Source organism: Microcebus murinus, chromosome 11, assembly GCF_040939455.1.
Source record: "Microcebus murinus isolate Inina chromosome 11, M.murinus_Inina_mat1.0, whole genome shotgun sequence".
Lineage (NCBI taxonomy): Eukaryota > Metazoa > Chordata > Mammalia > Primates > Cheirogaleidae > Microcebus > Microcebus murinus.
In genome coordinates, this window is record NC_134114.1 from 66,329,031 (window position 1) to 66,346,877 (window position 17,847).

At 33.1% G+C, this 17,847-nt stretch overlaps 1 protein-coding gene across 1 annotated transcript; it reads right to left on the minus strand.

The window, feature by feature from the left end:
- Positions 1 to 1,386: 1,386 nt before the first annotated feature.
- On the minus strand, positions 1,387 to 17,257 carry CETN3 (centrin 3). The gene is made up of 5 exons (XM_012781486.3): positions 17,100 to 17,257; positions 15,158 to 15,293; positions 13,291 to 13,405; positions 7,727 to 7,918; positions 1,387 to 1,781 (listed from the first exon to the last, which is right to left on the minus strand). Exons 1-5 carry the CDS (start codon positions 17,114 to 17,116, stop codon positions 1,738 to 1,740), a joined length of 504 nt encoding a protein of 167 aa, XP_012636940.1. The 5' UTR covers positions 17,117 to 17,257; the 3' UTR covers positions 1,387 to 1,737.
- Between the last annotated feature and the right edge of the window lie 590 nt (positions 17,258 to 17,847).

Genomic DNA, 17,847 nt, shown 5'->3' on the forward strand with positions numbered 1-17,847 from the left:
TAACTTTCTTCATATTGCCACCTCTACTAAGCCAATTTTGTGGCCTTCCAACTCGACAGTTACTGATTAGAAGAAATTTAAAAGTAATTCATATCCTACTATAAGACAAAGATTTCACAAACATGAAGAGCTAAGGTGAGCACTCTTCCTTAATCCACAGTAAATGTAGAAGAAACAAAAGTACTAGTATCCCAAGGAGGAAGCATTTATAGTAAGAACAAAGAAGGTATCTGTGTAACAAAAAAGTAATTTGAGTTATATTTCCAATAAAGTGGTAGAAGACCAGAAACCTAGATTTTTGTTTTATTCTTTACATTCCTGGAAATCAATATATTTCATTATCAAGACAGAGTAAGGGTGACAAAATTTTTAAATTTCAAGTTCTATTTGTTGCCCTGAATATTGTTTACAGTGATCACTGATTTCATATTCAAAATTTTTACTCTAGGTGAACAATTAACTTGCTTTCTAGATAACTGTTTGAAATGCTACCAGTTTCATTATTCTCTACTGGTTTTTTGGATAATTCTAGTGGATAATTCTTAATTTAATACTCTAAAAGGCTAGTGGATAATTCTTAATTTAATACTCTAAAAGGCTCACAACATTTAAAGTGCCTCAAATTATACTGCACTTTAAATTTAAAACAAGAAATCTAAGGAAAGATCGAAATAGACAACTTTTTTTCCTGAGAGAGCACATAACAAACAGGGACTGGATTGGGAATGAAAGATTGGTAAGGTACCATTTTTCTATGACTCATCTCCATAACCACTTGTTTCTCCCTAACAGACATTTCTATAAGGCAGAAAAGGCCACCAATACCTGCAAGGTCTGTCTCTACTGTTTCCTGGTGAATCACAGAATGTTCCTTTATACAATAAGCAAAACAGCCTTAAATCATTTCTATGGTTTAGTTTTCTATTTTCATCATTGTGATACTGAATTGAGTGATAATTATATTAACAGATCAAAATTCAAAATTTAAATCTTTCACTTAGTCAAGAAGCTAAATGATTCAAACTATATTCATTCAAAAAAGGAAATATTCAAATTATCATACTTATATGTTAAGATACCAAGAGTTAAAGAATAGATGAAGATAAATGGGTTTATCTGCACAGTATTTACTCCCTCCAAACTAAAAGACATGACTCTTAAGAAAAAAGGAATTAGACTATATTGAGTCATCCTGTATGAAACATAGAAAATCAAACTTGATGAAATCTTAGGTAAAGGAAAAATGTGCTACTCTATTGTTACTAGTATTTCAGTTTTTGTTTAAGAAACTAATAAAAGTATAAAGAGAAGAGATTTAAGAAATATGCTCTTGAGGGTTAACAGATATTAGAAATCAGAATAAAAATTTACCAAACTATAAAATACTAATTAACACTTTATTTATGAAAGTCTGAAAAAATGTGTGCACCAAAATAAAAATTACTAATGTTAAGTTAAAAAAAAATCTTTAAAGAATGCACATCACATGATTCAATTTTTTTAAAACTTTATATAAAAGCTGTATTATAAATACAAAGCTAAACTATTTGAGTACTAATAACACAGTTCATACAAAGAAACTTAACAGTAGTAAAATACAAATACACAAGATGCTTATTTTGGGTCCTTTTGGAAAAAAAACAACAAAGTTAGTTTCTTTTTTTATATGGCTCCAGGCACAAAAATAGAATATAAGATGGTAACTGCAACATTCTTAGTGTTTATCCTTGCAATTCTTTAAATGTCACCAGTCATAATAGCAATGAACTCCTCTTGATTTACTGTGGTAAAAAAGAAAAAAAATTAAAACAGTCAGAAATACAAGTATCTTACTTTTCCAGAAAATATAACTACCATTTTACACTAAGTATTTCTTAAATTTTATATTATACAAAATTCTCAATAAATGACATAGCTTTTTGCTTTTACTTCTTTGATAGGAAGCTGAACAAGTTTATTAAACAGAACTTCTTGAATACAAAATAAAATGTGATAAACATTATAAATTAGTACTCAATAATATTAATTGGGGAAAAGATATATGTTACAAAAAAAGTCAGTCATAGTCATAACATTTGTACACACTTGCTAAAACAGTTTTAAAAGCGTGACATTTTAAATTTCTTAAGTGGTTAAACAACAACCACTCTCTTTATAATCTTTATTCTACTAATTCATTTAGCAAATCCTTCCTTTATAAGTAAGCTTCAACATATTATGCATGTAAATTACAATTCCAAAAAATAAAAATATTAAAACTAGAAAAAATTTTAATTTCTGTTTAACTTTCACATCTTTAAAAGGCTATTTTAAAGAAAAAAATTAATTGAAACCAGGTCACACTTTAAAAGTATCAACAGAAATGGCAATTTGAAAAGGCACAGGCTGGGCGTGGTGGCTCATGCCTGTAATCCTAGCACTCTGGGAGGCTGAGGTGGGCGGATTGCTCGAGGTCAGGAGTTCGAAACCAGCCTGAGCGAGACCCCGTCTCTACCAAAAATAAAGAAATTAATTGACCAACTAAAAATATATATACAAAAAATTAGCCAGGCATGGTGGCGCGTGCCTGTAGCCCCAGCTACTCGGGAAAATGAGGTAGGAGGATCGCTTGAGCCCAGGAAATTGAGGTTGCTGTGAGCGAGGCTGATGCCACAGCACTCACTCTAGCCTGGGCAACAAAGTGAGACTCTGTTTCAAAAAAAAAGGCACAGATTTAATCTTAAGTACAAAGGTAATACAGCAACTATAAAATAGTTGTAAATGCAGAAAATAATCACTGATAAGGACTAATTGTTAGTTTACTAAAATTATAAATAAAATTCAGTAAGAACCTTCAATTTATAAAGCATAACGTTTAAGACAGCAACTTAGAAATAAACAGAAAATCAGATAATCTTATTAAATATAATTTGAAAAAACAATGCACACACACACCAATTAATAAAAATGTTCAGAAAATACTTCCTCTTTATAAACAGATGAGTTAATGGGCCCTAATACTTAATACACACCTTAACAGGGCAAAAGTTATGAATGATAATTTTGATAATGGTAAAACAACACTACACGGAGACATAAGAGATCTAGATTCTAGTCACAGCTCTCATCTCATTTTCTTCATCTGAAAAACACTCAACGAGATGATGTTTTAGGTTATTTCTAACTCTTATTTGCCCTAAATGGTAATATATGAAAATACCCTGTTGAACCAACCATTTGTAAGTGCCTAGTGAGTACCAACACCATGCTAGGTATTGTGTAATATATCAAAACAGACACCAGGCTTCCTATTCTAGACTATATTAAAATTGAAGTCAGGAAAATATTAGATGATATTATAAAATTATTGTTAATTTTCTTAGGTGTAACAATGGTATCATAGCTATGATAAATTCTTGCTCTTAGTAGATACATACTAAAATATTAAGGAGATCAAGTTCTTGAAATATGGAAATTTTTAAATGGTTCAGAAAGCAATATACACACCATAGATAAAGCAAATAGAGTAAAATATTAATTACTGACTCTAAGTAGAAGGTACAATGGTGTTCACTATACTAGTCTAATAATTTTTCTCTACGTTTGAGACTGTTCATAATGAAAAATTAGAAAAACTTAACCAATTAAAAAATGTTGAGAAGATAAAACATTTTCATCAAGAATAAAAAGAGCCGGGCGCGGTGGCTCACGCCTGTAATCCTAGCACTCTGGGAGGCTGAGGCGGGCGGATTGCTCGAGGTCAGGAGTTCGAAACCAGCCTGAGCAAGAGCAAGACCCCGTCTCTACTATAAAATAGAAAGAAATTAATTGGCCAACTAATGTATATATATATAAAATTAGCCGGGCATGGTGGCGCATGCCTGTAGTCCCAGCTACTGGGGAGGCTGAGGCAGAAGGATCGCTTGAGCCCAGGAGTTTGAGGTTGCTGTGAGCTAGGCTGACGCCACGGCACTCACTCTAGCCTGGGCAACAAGCGAGACTCTGTCTCAAAAAAAAAAAAAAAAAAAAAAAAAAAAGAATAAAAAGAATATACTGCACTCATTCTAGAAACCACATAGAAAACTAGTTTCAATAATATGTTAGTCAGGTTTTATACCTGAAACAGAGAATATTATATAACACAAAATATGATCTATTACTAAAATAAAAACCAAATATTAGCGTTGGAAAAAAATCTATCATTGTAGGAAAAATCACTACTGATGACAAAAATTCAGGTAAAAGTAAATCATGACTTGTACTCTAAAATAGAAATACAGGATTTGAAAAGAACGTAGAAAGAGAGCTGGGGTGGGAGAATACCATCAGAAACAGTCACAATAAGAGAATAGTGTACGTCTATCAAAAATAAGCTATGAGTTAAGAAAAATGAGCTATACAGAAGCATACAGAAGACAATGAATCCAAGAAATCAGTATTAAACATCTATAAGACACTATGACAGACATGGTGAGAACATACTACAAAATCTATAAAGCTATAATCCCTCTCACCCCAATAAAAAAATAAGACTCAAAATACACAAAATTTTTAAACAATTTAATAATTGTGCACCTTCTTCATTTAAGAACCTCAATTTAGGCAATCTAGACTGAAACAACTAGACCAAAACAGGAAGAAATACTGTATTCTTAAAAAAAAAAGAAATATTGTATTCTTAAGAAAAAGAACATAATGAAAATAGCCGTGGAACAATTTGGCTAGAAATCATTTTAATAGCGTGACAGAGCCACAATTAAAATATTCAAAATCTTGGAAAAACAAGCACCACATATACTCACCAGCAAATTGGTATTAACTGAGTAGCACCTAAGTGGACACATAGATAGGTACTACAGTAATAGGGTACTGGGCAGGGGGGAGGGGGGAGGGAGGAGGGGGGCGGGTATATACATACATAATGAGTGAGATGTGCACCACCTGGGGGATGGTCATGCTGGAAACTCAGACTTATGGGGGGAGGGGGGGAAATGGGCATTTATTGAAACCTTAAAATCTATACCCCATAATATGCCGAAATAAAAAAAAAAATATTCAAAATCTGAAAAGTATGTTTTACTACTTAAAGATTTAGAACTTTTTCTCAATCTGTAAAATTTCAATACTCGAATTTCAAATTAAACTTCATACAGAAGTTCAAAACCCACAAAACAATTTTTTATTAGTTTGATTATATGTACACATTTTAAAGTATCATAGCATTTCAAAAGTCTCTTAAACTGCAGTAAGCTGTCACTATCTACAGGTTCCACATCCATGGATTCAACCAACTGCAGATCAAAAAAATTGGGGGGAAAAACACTAAAAATAACAATATAATAAAAATAATACACATAAAACAATATAGCATAACAACTACTTACATAGCATTAACATTGTATTTGATATTCAAAGTAATCTAGAGATGATTTAAACTATACGGGCAGATATGCATAGTTATATGCAAACAAATACTACACCATTTTATATACAAGAAGTGAACATCCATGGATTTTAGTATCCTTGGGAGGTCTGGGAGCCAATCTATGGATAGATACCCAGGGACAACTCTATTCCATGATTTCACACCTAAAAACGTAATATTTAGAAAGTAGAAAGTAGCTAAGGAAATTAAATTAGCTACTTTACTACCAGAGAGCCTTTCAGACAAAAGAGAATCTGTGATACCTTTGTACATTTGGTTTTATAATCTTCTCTATCAACAGTATGTTACATCAACTTCCTGTATCTAATAAATCTAGCCCAATGTCTAGCTTGAAATAAGCATTTGATAAAACATTTATTGAATCAAATATCACTTTCTCTCTACACTGCTTTAATAAAATTTTTCATAAATCAATCATTTCATAGGGTAAATCTTAATACAACTTGCTAACATTAAGAATTTTAGAGAATTAAGTAGATTAAGTAACTTAGAGACCATCTTGCTTTGAAAGGAAAAACAAATTTTAGCATTGGAAGTGTTAGATGAATAGGTTGCTAATACACTGCTTTCTATAATAGTATGTAATTTTCAAAACTCCATAAAAATACAAGCCTAGTTAATATTTTACTTTATAGCCCAAAGGGCAACACAGCATATACAAAAGCATGTTCTTTGACATTATAGATATCTGAATTTGAGTTCTGACTCTGCCGTGTACAGTATTAGATTTGTGACAACTTTAGGCAGGTTATTAATCTCTCGAGGCTTCAGTTTCCTCATCTTTATATGCATCTATCCTATGCTTATATAGGTATAATACTTTACCCACTTTACAAAAGTTATGAAAATTAAGTGACATAATTCACAATGTAACATGCTAAGCACATACCCAACATACAGTAACTGTTAAATAAATGTTAACAATTTTCACCACCATTTAAAAGATGATCCACTTTGGTATTTCAAATGTTTTCATTTTTCCAAAAAGATATACTGTGTTTTATGTATCTTGGGGAGGGGGTGATACTTTTTATCATTACTATGCTTTATGTCTACCTTGTAGTATATCATATTTACCTTTAACTCTACATTCACCATGTTTATTACTCTATACATACAATAAAATAACAAAACTTTTTCATTGCTCTTAAGATACCGAAAAGCACAATCACAAAGACAGAAGAATTACTAAACTCCACAAAAAAGGCAGAAAATCTTTAGCAATTTAACATACAAAGAAAGCAGTATGTATCTCTACACAAAACTTGGTTTTCAGCCAAAAGAATACATATTATGTGTATGAAACTATCAAAACAATTTGTTCCTTTAAATGCCATGGGCCCTCCATGGAAGTCTCATAATTCATACAAATAGCTTTAGGGGAGGCTTTTGAGAAAAAGATGTTTAAGAGGTACCTAGGAGGGTGAATAACATTTTAGCAGACACAAATTGGCAATTAGAGTATTCTAAGATTAAGGAACTGAATGACAAAAGGCACAGCATAAAAAATGTGTTGGATAGAGTTGTCAGGATGAGTATTTTGTCAAAGTATGTAAATATGGGAGGTGAGGGTTAAGGTAGAAAAGCAGAATACAGTAGGAGATTATTTGGGGGGGGACAGATCACAGAAGGCTTTGAACTTTACTGTGTGGGCAGTGAAGAATCATTCCAAGTGTTTAAATACAGAAATGGCATCATAAAATCAGTATTTTAGGAAAAGAATGCTATCAATAGACAGAAGAAGAAGGAGATTAGAGACTTATATGCTTAGAAAGTAATTAGGAGGCTGCGAGAGATTGCAAAGTGAAGGTAGAAACCACATCTGCCTTTTTCATTATGCACACCGAGTAGGCAGCCAAGGAAAGGATAAATAAGGCTATTATAACGTTCCTAATTAGAAATTAGGGCTTGAACTAAGATAGCTGCAATGGACAAAGAAAAAAAAAAGATTCAAAATATCTAAAGAGTAAAAATCAATAGAATTTAGTAATACTTTAGAAGTACTCATAGGTTGAAAGAGAAGGCATCAATGACTGAAATTTTACTGACTGGCTGAATTTTTGGTGATGTTTTTATCTTTAGAGAAAAAGTAAAGTACCTTCTGAAAGTACAAAACCTCACACTATATGTGTATAATTGGTTTTAAGCATTTAAATTGAATATATAAAATATTTATGCAAAAAGCCCATTACAAGAAGTGATAAGTTTACAAAGGGTCTTGAAAGTTCTTTGGTTTTAGCAAAATTTATTATATGTGTACCACCAGGAATACTTAGAAAATATGTTTTACTCAAAACTTACTTTCTCCATCACCATCTTTATCAAATTCTTCTATCATAGCTCGGAGTTCTTCATCACTCATGTTTTCACCCAATTCTCTGGCAACGCGCCGCAAATTCCTCAAGCTGATTTTACCTGAATCATCATCATCAAATAGTTTAAATGCCTTCAGTATTTCTTCATGTGGATCTCTTTCCAATATCCAGTCTGTCACTACAGTTAAAAAAATTTAAAAAGTAAACCTGCATGCATAATCACAAAGGCATTTATATATGAAATTAACTAAATACTGGACAATTAAAACTATCAATCTGTCAACATTTAGTCCAACAATAAAATGTCAGATTAGATCCTCAAAACCCAAAGAAATTAGAAAAGCCAAATCCATATTTTAAATTATAATCTTTTATTATCAATGATTTGTCTTTTCTATAAGAGTAAGCAAAACTATATCACATAGAAGCAAAATAAAAGGACCATATTTATACCATATTTACTTAAGGGATACTACTATCAAGAATTGTACTAGGCTCTACTGACATTAAGCACACAAGTCTAGGAGTGTGTAACCTAGTTGTAGAGAGATTTACCAACAAAATAATTAAAGCTAACTAGATAAAAGCTGTTTGCTGGTTAAACTTAATACTAACACCGATTCTTCCTCAAATTTAATCCAACTTAAACAACAAAAACCACAAAGGCTGAGAAGTTAACAAAAAAAATACTGCCATCACTGATACAGTTACAATCTCAGACAGTAGATGAAAATTCCACTGATATCCTCAAGATTAGAAGAACCTCTTGGTTTTCCAAAATGTGGAAAGTAGTAAAAAGGCTTGAATCTGATTATAGTAATAAAACCAAAAGAAAAAAAAAATCACAACTCTGGAAAGAAGGTCTCTCTAAAGTCTCACCATTTAGTTCAAAAAGATAACTTTCAGACCACTAACTACAAACAAATGTGAGTAATTTCAAACCTTAATAGTAATACATTTTCATTTATATTTTAATATAATAAATATATAACAATATATTAATAATAAACTTAAATATTTTTTATTTTACCAGTCGTTAATCAATAGCCACAACAAAGATTGAAGTAAAAATCCATGGTATAAGATTTTTTTAACTTAGTAGATAAAATTCTAAAGCTATCTAAGTAAACATCTCTGAAGTAATATTACATGCTATCTACCATTACAAGAAAAGGTATTTATTACTTTCACTCTGTCATTAAAAATAACTCAGTCCAGTTAAGGGTTACAGAATCATTACAAAATAGCAACTGCTTATAGATGGAAAGTACTGGAATGTTTAATGAACCCACAATGAAAAAAATACAATCCAAATCTCCAACAAGTTATTGTTTTGCTGCTGTTTCTTCCACATTTGGTTGAATAGGCACCACCTATTCAAGCTAATATTAGACCATCGACTCATACACTCAACAGTTTTCTTTTATCCATTAATTTTATCCAGAAAGTCTTCCAAGTAACTAATTGAAGTATATTACTATACGTATGCAAATCATCACAGCTCATAAATATTCAGTCAAAAAGGAGCTGGCATATCTACAGCCATAACACCAAAATAAAATACCACACTTAACTCTATGGCTCATACTCAACTCATTTTGAATTTAGTCCCAACAAAAAAGCAGGACAAGGAAAAAAAGTGTTAAGAAATTTTCTTCACCAATTAAATAATTTGCATGACAGGTGAACCAAAAAAGCAGCTTGCTGAAAGTATTAATGTACTTAAAGAAGCAACAGGGTGATCTGGGGAACAGATGGGGCTCCAAGATGTATAAATTCTTATCCCACTGGTGCTTTGTGTTAGTTATTTTAGATTTATGTGTCTATATAATCTTTTATCAATACTCTCATTTAATGCAGCTTTTATTGGGAATTATAAGTGTTCATCATTCTGGACAGCTAAAACATTACCTAGTCTATAACGTTATGATGACTCTCCTCCATGCCTTTGTGTTCTAAAGTTCTACAAAGTAGGATTTAATTATAAGAAATATATTTATTTTCAACAAAAATAAGTCAATTGACATACAGGCAGTTAAGGTGGGTTCATCTATTTCACAAAACTCCATAATTTCTGTCCATGTAATTTTATTTTCGAATGACTTAACTATACTATCAGAAATGTAGTTCATGGGACCTTTCACATACAAAAATTGCTTAAGATAGGAAATTCAAAAACATCACATTAAAACTAAATTAAAAATCTTTAAAGGCAATGATAAAAATATGGCTTCAACTATTTAATACATTTTTCACTGCCTTTGGAAATTTCTATCCCAACATACCACAATTACTTTAAACTCAGCATGTTAGAATACAAACTCCTTCCACTATCACCATAATAGCTGTAGCTGCCTCTTCCACCTTCAACCCCCAGAAGATAACAGCATTATTAACACCCAGTATCCCATATTTGAAAAGTATGAATCATTATCAATCCCATAAACCTAATCAGTGATTAGGTCCTATAGTACTGAGAATACCATCTTTTTTAAAATTCTTAAATGTATTGCTTTTCTTTTCATCATCACCATCCTCAGCATAAAAAACCTAGTATTTTTTGTCTGCAGTCTCTTTCCCCTCCACCCATCTTCATTCAACACTCTCATCAGTTATCTTTCTAAAACATAAAATATCCCCTTCCTTAAAAATTGTCAATGATCTTCTGCTAAAATCAAAACTCTATAAATTATGCAAAATTTTACCAATCTGGCCCATTCCTACCTTTCCAGTCATTCCCCTATTCTCTATCCCTGGGGACTACCTGAAGTTTCCCAAACACACTACACTTCTAGTACCATTCTTTGTTGCTGCTGTTTTCTACACCTGGAATGCCTTTTCTCTACTCCTTCTGTAATTTCTCCTTGGAATGATATCCTATTCACATTCCCAAAGGCCTTAATTTAAAATCTCCTCTGTAAAGTGTTCTTCAATTCCTCTAGATCAGGGATTAACAAATCTTTCCTGCAAAAGGTCAGAAAGTAAATATTTTCGGCTTTACAAAGGGCCATAAAGTCTCTATCTAAACTCACTCTGCCATAGTAGCACAAAATCGGCATAAAAGAATAGGTATGGTGGTAAACTGGCAGCGGCCAAATTTGGCCCAAGGCTACAGTTTGCTGACTCCTACTCTAGACAAAATTACAATTTATCACATAATACCACTGCATGTTGTCACCTATATTTAAATTATAAGCTCTTTGAAAGAAAAACATCTTAGTAACTTTTAATTAATTCCCCTTCCTCATGCCAGCACAATACCTAAAGCCAAAAAATTCAGTGTTTGTTATATAAATAAGCAAAATGAAGAAAATAATACAATATTCTATATAGGCAATTAAATAAGTAGTACATGATAAAAATAATGGAATACAAACATTTGTCTTATCTTGGTCTGTCTTTAAAAACAGTAATTCCTAAAACACCTATGTTACTCATTAGCCTCAGCCTACCTTAACTCTAAACTTACATTAAGTTTATCTTAATGCTCTTTTCCAGTATTGGAAAGAATCCAGTTAAGTGACAAACTTTATCCAGATATATACGTAGGACAGTATCCTTAGGCAATAATAGTTGGTACATAAAACTATGACTCAAATGAGTCACCTGTCCCAAAGTATAAAATATATATTAATCTGTGGTCAGTTATTGGTTAAAAATAATCAACAAATAGGGGAATACATAGTTTAGGTGGCATGAGACTCTGATCTCTGCTAATAAAAATCACAGTTTGAAAATTGTACTCATCTAAGATGAAATAATTTATTTTGTAAAATTACTGATGATGATATAGTGCTTAAAATAGCCTTCAACTATGAAAAAAAGATAACGAGAAAAATATACAACACAGAGTAGAATACTTTTTATGTCCTAGTGATGTGCATGATTATTTCCATTCACTGAAACAAAGACTATTTTTTAAAGTAATAAATAGTAGCAAACACTTAGTAGCACTTACAATATGCTAGGCCCTTTTCTAAGCACTTTACATATCATTAACTTATTAAATCCTCACAAGTACCCTGATAGAGAGCAAAACTACCCTATTTTATAGTTGAAAATGAGGCACAGAGAAGTAAAAAAATAACCAAGATACACTGAAATAAAGTGGCAAAAACCAGATCTGAATCCAGAAATTGACCAAGGTAGTCCATGTTAAACCACTACAACAGTGAACCGGTGTACCTTAATTATAGTTCTTTCCTAATAGTATCATTTCCACTATATTCTACCATTGCATTTCTATAAAAATCTAAATTGAAACTTGAAATATTATGATCATAAACCCCAAGAGAGCATCCATACTAGGAGAATAAAAGTGGCTCTCTCCCTTTCATAATAATTCTACATATTAGAGGAAAAAAAGAATATGCTCCCAAAAGGGACAAGTTGCCTTTCTAAACAGTAGTCTATTAGTCCCTAAGTTGGGGATCTTCTGTGCTGTGGTTTCTTTCTCTTAGGTTTATCATTTACTTTCCATATATTCTGCTTTTGGTTTGAGCTTTCAAATTAAAAGAACAAACAACAAAAAAACACACACACAATGACTAATTATATGAATATAATTTTTCTCTGTCTACTAATTGCCATTTCTTTTTGCTTCCCATATTGCTTCTTACTGAATATTTAAAATAAGGGGTTTGTGTATGAATAATTGAATTTGCTTCCAAATTTTTTAAATATCTTAAAATAATTATATGACATGCTTATATCATGACCCATGGGTTTAGAAAAATAACTTAACAGAAATATTTATATATTGTGTATATAATATTATAGGCAATATGTTTAAGTTATAGTATCAATGTCCTTGCCCTCCAGAATCCCCTATTCTGAAAAAGCCTCCTCTATATGCTATAAATAATTCCCTAAAATCAACTGTACAAAAATTTAACCATATTAAGCCTATGATACATTTTCAGCTGGTGGTTCTAAAATTTTTTCTCCTGCTTCCAGTCTGCCAACTGCCTCCTTCACTACAGCCCTCTCCCCGGTCTTAAACAGATGACTTTATTCACTGAGATCAAGGTCATCCAGGGTATGTAGCCCCTCATAAACTTTGTCAACCTGAAGGCATGTGTTTCATCTATAGCCAAAGGTACTAACAGCTACCAGTTCCTCCTCTCCACTTTGCCAACAAAAATCACATACCAGAAAGGTCTTTGGGAAATATTTTCCAAACAGCAGGATACCAAATTCTCTGTTTTACTAAATGAAAATAATTCATTTATCACCTTTCTAGTTTTATCACATAATATAAATACACATAACTTCGTAACCCATCTTTCCATAAAAAGCTACACAATAGTTCCTTGGTTAGAATCTTCAGAACAAAACAAAAGACAAAACTATATATCTGACAGCAAAGCTATTATTTTTTCTTTGAAAATCAGGAAAAACAGAATACCAAAAAAGCCTGAATAAGAGCCACATTATACACCAATATTCAGTAACAAAATCCCATAACCCAGAAAATTAAAAAAAATAACTGATATTAACCAGATAAATTTCCTAACAACTGCTGATTACAAAGACCATTAAAATACACACCAACTTCATTAAAATCTTCAAAGGTGATTTTCCCTGTGGCTTCTCTGTCATAATCTTTAAGAATCTTCAGTACATCAGCCTTTTTTACATCAAACCCCAAGGCTCTCATTGCCACCTTTTGGATTAAAAGGGAAAAGCAAATTATAAAGCACTCTGTATGAAAGAAGTGATTTCAAGTTCTTAAGTTTTTATATCTTAAGAGATGACAACACATTAATATTAAAAATATAATTCTTTTGCATGTTTTACATCTCTAAAATAATAAAGCAATAGTGTAATTTGTCTTCACTACTGCAATTAAATAAAAATTTTTTTTATTTAGTTATTATTTTTATAGGACAAAATAATCAACAAATGTTTACATAATACACTATAATGCACTGACTTAATGCACAGATAATTTAAACAAGCTAATTGTTCTCAAGGTATTAATAACCACAATAGGAAAAAGGCATGGCATAAATATTAAAGTGTTTTATGATAGAAGAAATAAAAACATTAAAATAAGAACTACCATCAGACCCTAAATGATTAGTTATCAAGTAAGTAGTCTAAGGATCTTTAGAGAAAAAAGAGATCTTGTTACTAGTAACAGAGAAGGAGAGACATGTAACTGGTTAAAGAAGCCTTATTTGGAGAGATTCGCCTTGTTCTCCATGGATAGAGGAAGAGGAGTAGTAAGGCATTCAGAAAGGATGATGGGTATTCAAAGGATACTGAAACAAAGAATAGACTCGGACACTGAACACAGCAATTTACCTCCTCTGAATGGGAAAAGTACAGGTGGAAGAAAGCAATTAGCAAATGAAAAAAGGAGACGGTAACAAAAGTGTAGAGAGCATTCAATAGAAAGCAAAGGAAACTGAACTTTATTCAGTATGCAATGAAGAGTCAGTAAAGATTTATAAGCAATGAACAATATGGTAAAAGAATCTTAGAAAGATCTAAATCTAACTGTAGTGTACAAAGTGAGCTAGAGGTGAAGAAACCATTTAGGAAGCTCCAGGTATGAAATGAAGTCCCAAACCAAGATAGTCAATGGCAACAAGTAGAAGAGACATCATAAAGGAAGAATTGATCAAATCTGGGTAACTAAAAAAATAGTGGGAAAAGAGCACTAAAGAGGTCTGTAAGATTGAGAAAGCTAAACTTATAGGTCTATTATTGCTTCTACACAGTCTATCCTGTCAATGTATAGTTCTTACTAGGAATTCTTATGCTTAAAGTCACCAAAATTCAAACTATCAAATAAATATTTGCACTCACCTATCCATGAAGGCTACTAAAAATCTCAAAATGCTATATTTCCCACTGTACTGAATCGAAGACCTATACAACCCTAAATACCAATTTCTCCTTATATCTTCTTTATAAATAATTCTAGGCCTTAAAGTCGACATTTTTAACCATTAGCATGTGTCAACATTAGACTGTACTCATGTTGTTTGCATGAGAGAAAGTAGATTGAGGCTGTCTTACTAACTTGTTCAAATTAAAACATTTAAAGACAAAAAACCATCTCCCAATCGGGAAAACATATGAGTCACTAAACAAAAACAACAGTGGGAAGAATATGGTAAGAACAGTTTAAATTCCATAGCTTGAAATTCTTTCATTATGTGAATGAAAAATAAGCACCTTCCATAGGAATGTATTTTTACATTTAAAATGCTATTCATTTTACCATGTAAAAAAGATTTTCTAAAAAGCTACGTTAGGGGTTCTATTCCGTTTTATTATAGCATCTAACTGTGAATGCCTAAAATGGCTTCATAGTTCCAAAACCAGTTTAGTTAAAATAATTATTTAAAGCAACTGTCAAAATGCAAATCATTTAAACAGAAATATATATTCCAAAGTATATTACCTTTAATTCATGATAATCTATTGCTTCATCTTTGTCTGTATCAAATAACTCAAAAGCATCTTTAATTTCCTGTTTCTGTTCCTCAGTGAGTTCTCTTCTTTTTTTCCTCTTAGTTTTGTCTACTACAAGCTCGCTTCTATGAAATGTAAAGAAAAAAATACTTCAGTCCACTTTAATTCTAATCTCTTATGCATATTAGCCAATGAATAATTTTCTAAATTTCAAACAAAGAAGTATTTTGGAAAAAGGTAAAGAAACTTTCCCCATGAGCCAATGTCCTGTTCATTCCATAATCTAAACTGTTATATATTTGCATTTCCCAAAACTGAAGAGTGTTACATGTTATTATTAAAAGAAATGATGATCAAACTTTTCCTCTTCCCAGCTTTATATTTATTCCCACTAATATTACTGTGGAAGAAACAAGTACTGTGGATAAGAAATATTACTTTTATGTCAGAAACTTCAAACAAAAAACAAAGCACTCGTTATTCATATCATTCTACAAGAGTGTAAAAATAAACCCTCCAAATGAATTCATAGAATTCATAACTGATCACTATATATTTTACTTTTGATAGTCCTTATAATTAAGTTCTTAAAATTACTACAAAAAAAGGAATCATATAATTTATTAACTTATAAAGTATCTTCACATTGTAGGTTCAAAACGGTTTCAGATTACATGTTTCTAACAGTTTGGCACTTTACTTTTAATCTCCTCTACTGATATTAACAAATCATTCAAAATATTAATGAGTCTAAACATAAGATATCATGAATATTAAATGCCACAAATAGTACATATTTGTACTTAATTCTATACAATAACATCAAGAGTCTTGTAAATTTCACTTAACACGTAAATTACATAACAAACTCTGGAGAAGCTTAAAGATAATAAGCAAAAAATTATTTTAGAGCCAGGAATGTCTTCCTTAAAAGCTGACCATCTAAAAGTGCTCCAAATTTTCAAATGGGGGTGCAACACTTGTAGAAGAACGAGTTTTGAAACACAGACTCCTGTAAAACTTTTAAACGTAAAAACCAGTTGACTGTATTAAAACACAAGTTATCTATTTGAATTTGAAAGTCTGAAAGTGTTTGGGTCTCTGAATCTACCAAAAAAAAATTTTTTTAAAAGGCTGTAAAGGGTGAGGTATAATAAATCTGAGGAAGATCTTTCTTTCACAAGAGACCTGACTTGACAAAAACTTGGGTATTCCCAGAGTCAGTCATTCCCTTCCCAGGGCTCCCGAGAGGGCAAATCCTGAACCGACCAACTGACCCTATCCAAAGGGTACCACGATTATCCCTTAGCAGAACACGGAACTTTTTTTAGAGTGCCGAAACTACATAGGTATTTTTAAGGTACAACGTCTACATAGGAGGAGGGGGCAAGAGAGGCTAGAGGTTAGAACTGAATGAAAGGTAAAGAAATTCAAGAAACAGGAAATCCAAAAGAGGGATGGCCAGTTGAAGTCACTAAAACAAGTCTCCGGTTGTACCGTTAAGCAGGGGCCCTTGGAGAAGTGCACGGAAAAGTTTTGTGTTATTTCCAAAATTTACAGGTGAGTGATTGCATTAGCACCGGTGCAGCCGAGGCAAGGCTCCAATCTAGGCACGAAGAACTGAATGAAAGGATGCTCTGCGGCCTGATTTCTCACACTAGCACTGAGTAGAAACCTCGCGATATTTCACTTCCACCTCGCTCACACCTAAGCCCTTTTTGGTTGTCCAAAGCCCGACGCGCCAAATGACCACCTTAGCTGAGGTGTACTGCGCTCGTCACCGATCCGCGCAGGCTGCCCTAGGCTCATTTCCCTGGACCCAAACTGCACCCCGTTCCTTGCGTTGGCCCCAAACGGCCTCCCTTCCACACACACCCGCCCTGGGTCCCGCTCCGGGGTATGGAGATCATTGCCACCTCCTTATTACCGACCTCAGAGCTAAACTCATTTTCTCTTCGGACAAAAGACGTTCTTCTCAAGAACAATTTTTAACCCCTACCCAAGGCAGCAAAGACTTCCACAAGCCGTTCGTTCAACAGACACAAACGACCTCAGTGGCCGCAAGGGCCGCCCACATGATAAGCACTTTTGAGCTGGATTGGTTGAAAATTCGCTAAAGTTCTGCCCAGTAGGGCGGAAGTTTCACCAATCCTCTGTTTTTATTGGGTAGACTTTGCGTCAATCAAGGAAATTTTGCTGCCCTCCTTTCCGGCTGCCCCTTCCGCCCTTTAGATTGGCCGGATGCCTTTTTCCCGGAATCCTTTGCGGGGTCCGCCTCTGAGCCCCACGGTAGCGGTGCAGGAGGTGGGTGCTGAAGCTCGCCTCGCGTCTGTATAGGCCTGGGGCTGTGGGCGAGTGTGCGGAGAGTAGGCGGACACGTTCGAGAGTAGGACCGGGAAGGACGCGCCGCAGACTATCCTCTGGCTAGAAGGAGCGAGTAGCTGGGGAACGAGGTCTGGGAAACTTGGCCCCGCTGTGTTCTAAAACTTTCGGTGGCCTGTGTACGTGGGGAATTTATTTAAAACACAAATTGAAATGTCCCTTTCTCCATTCTAATTTCAGTAAATGTGAATCTGCATCTTTTCCCACCCCTACAAGCGGTCCAAGTGATTCTGAAGCAGGTGCTGCGGATTATACTTGGCTTATCACAGGGTTAGGTTATCACGCTGTTTACAGGGA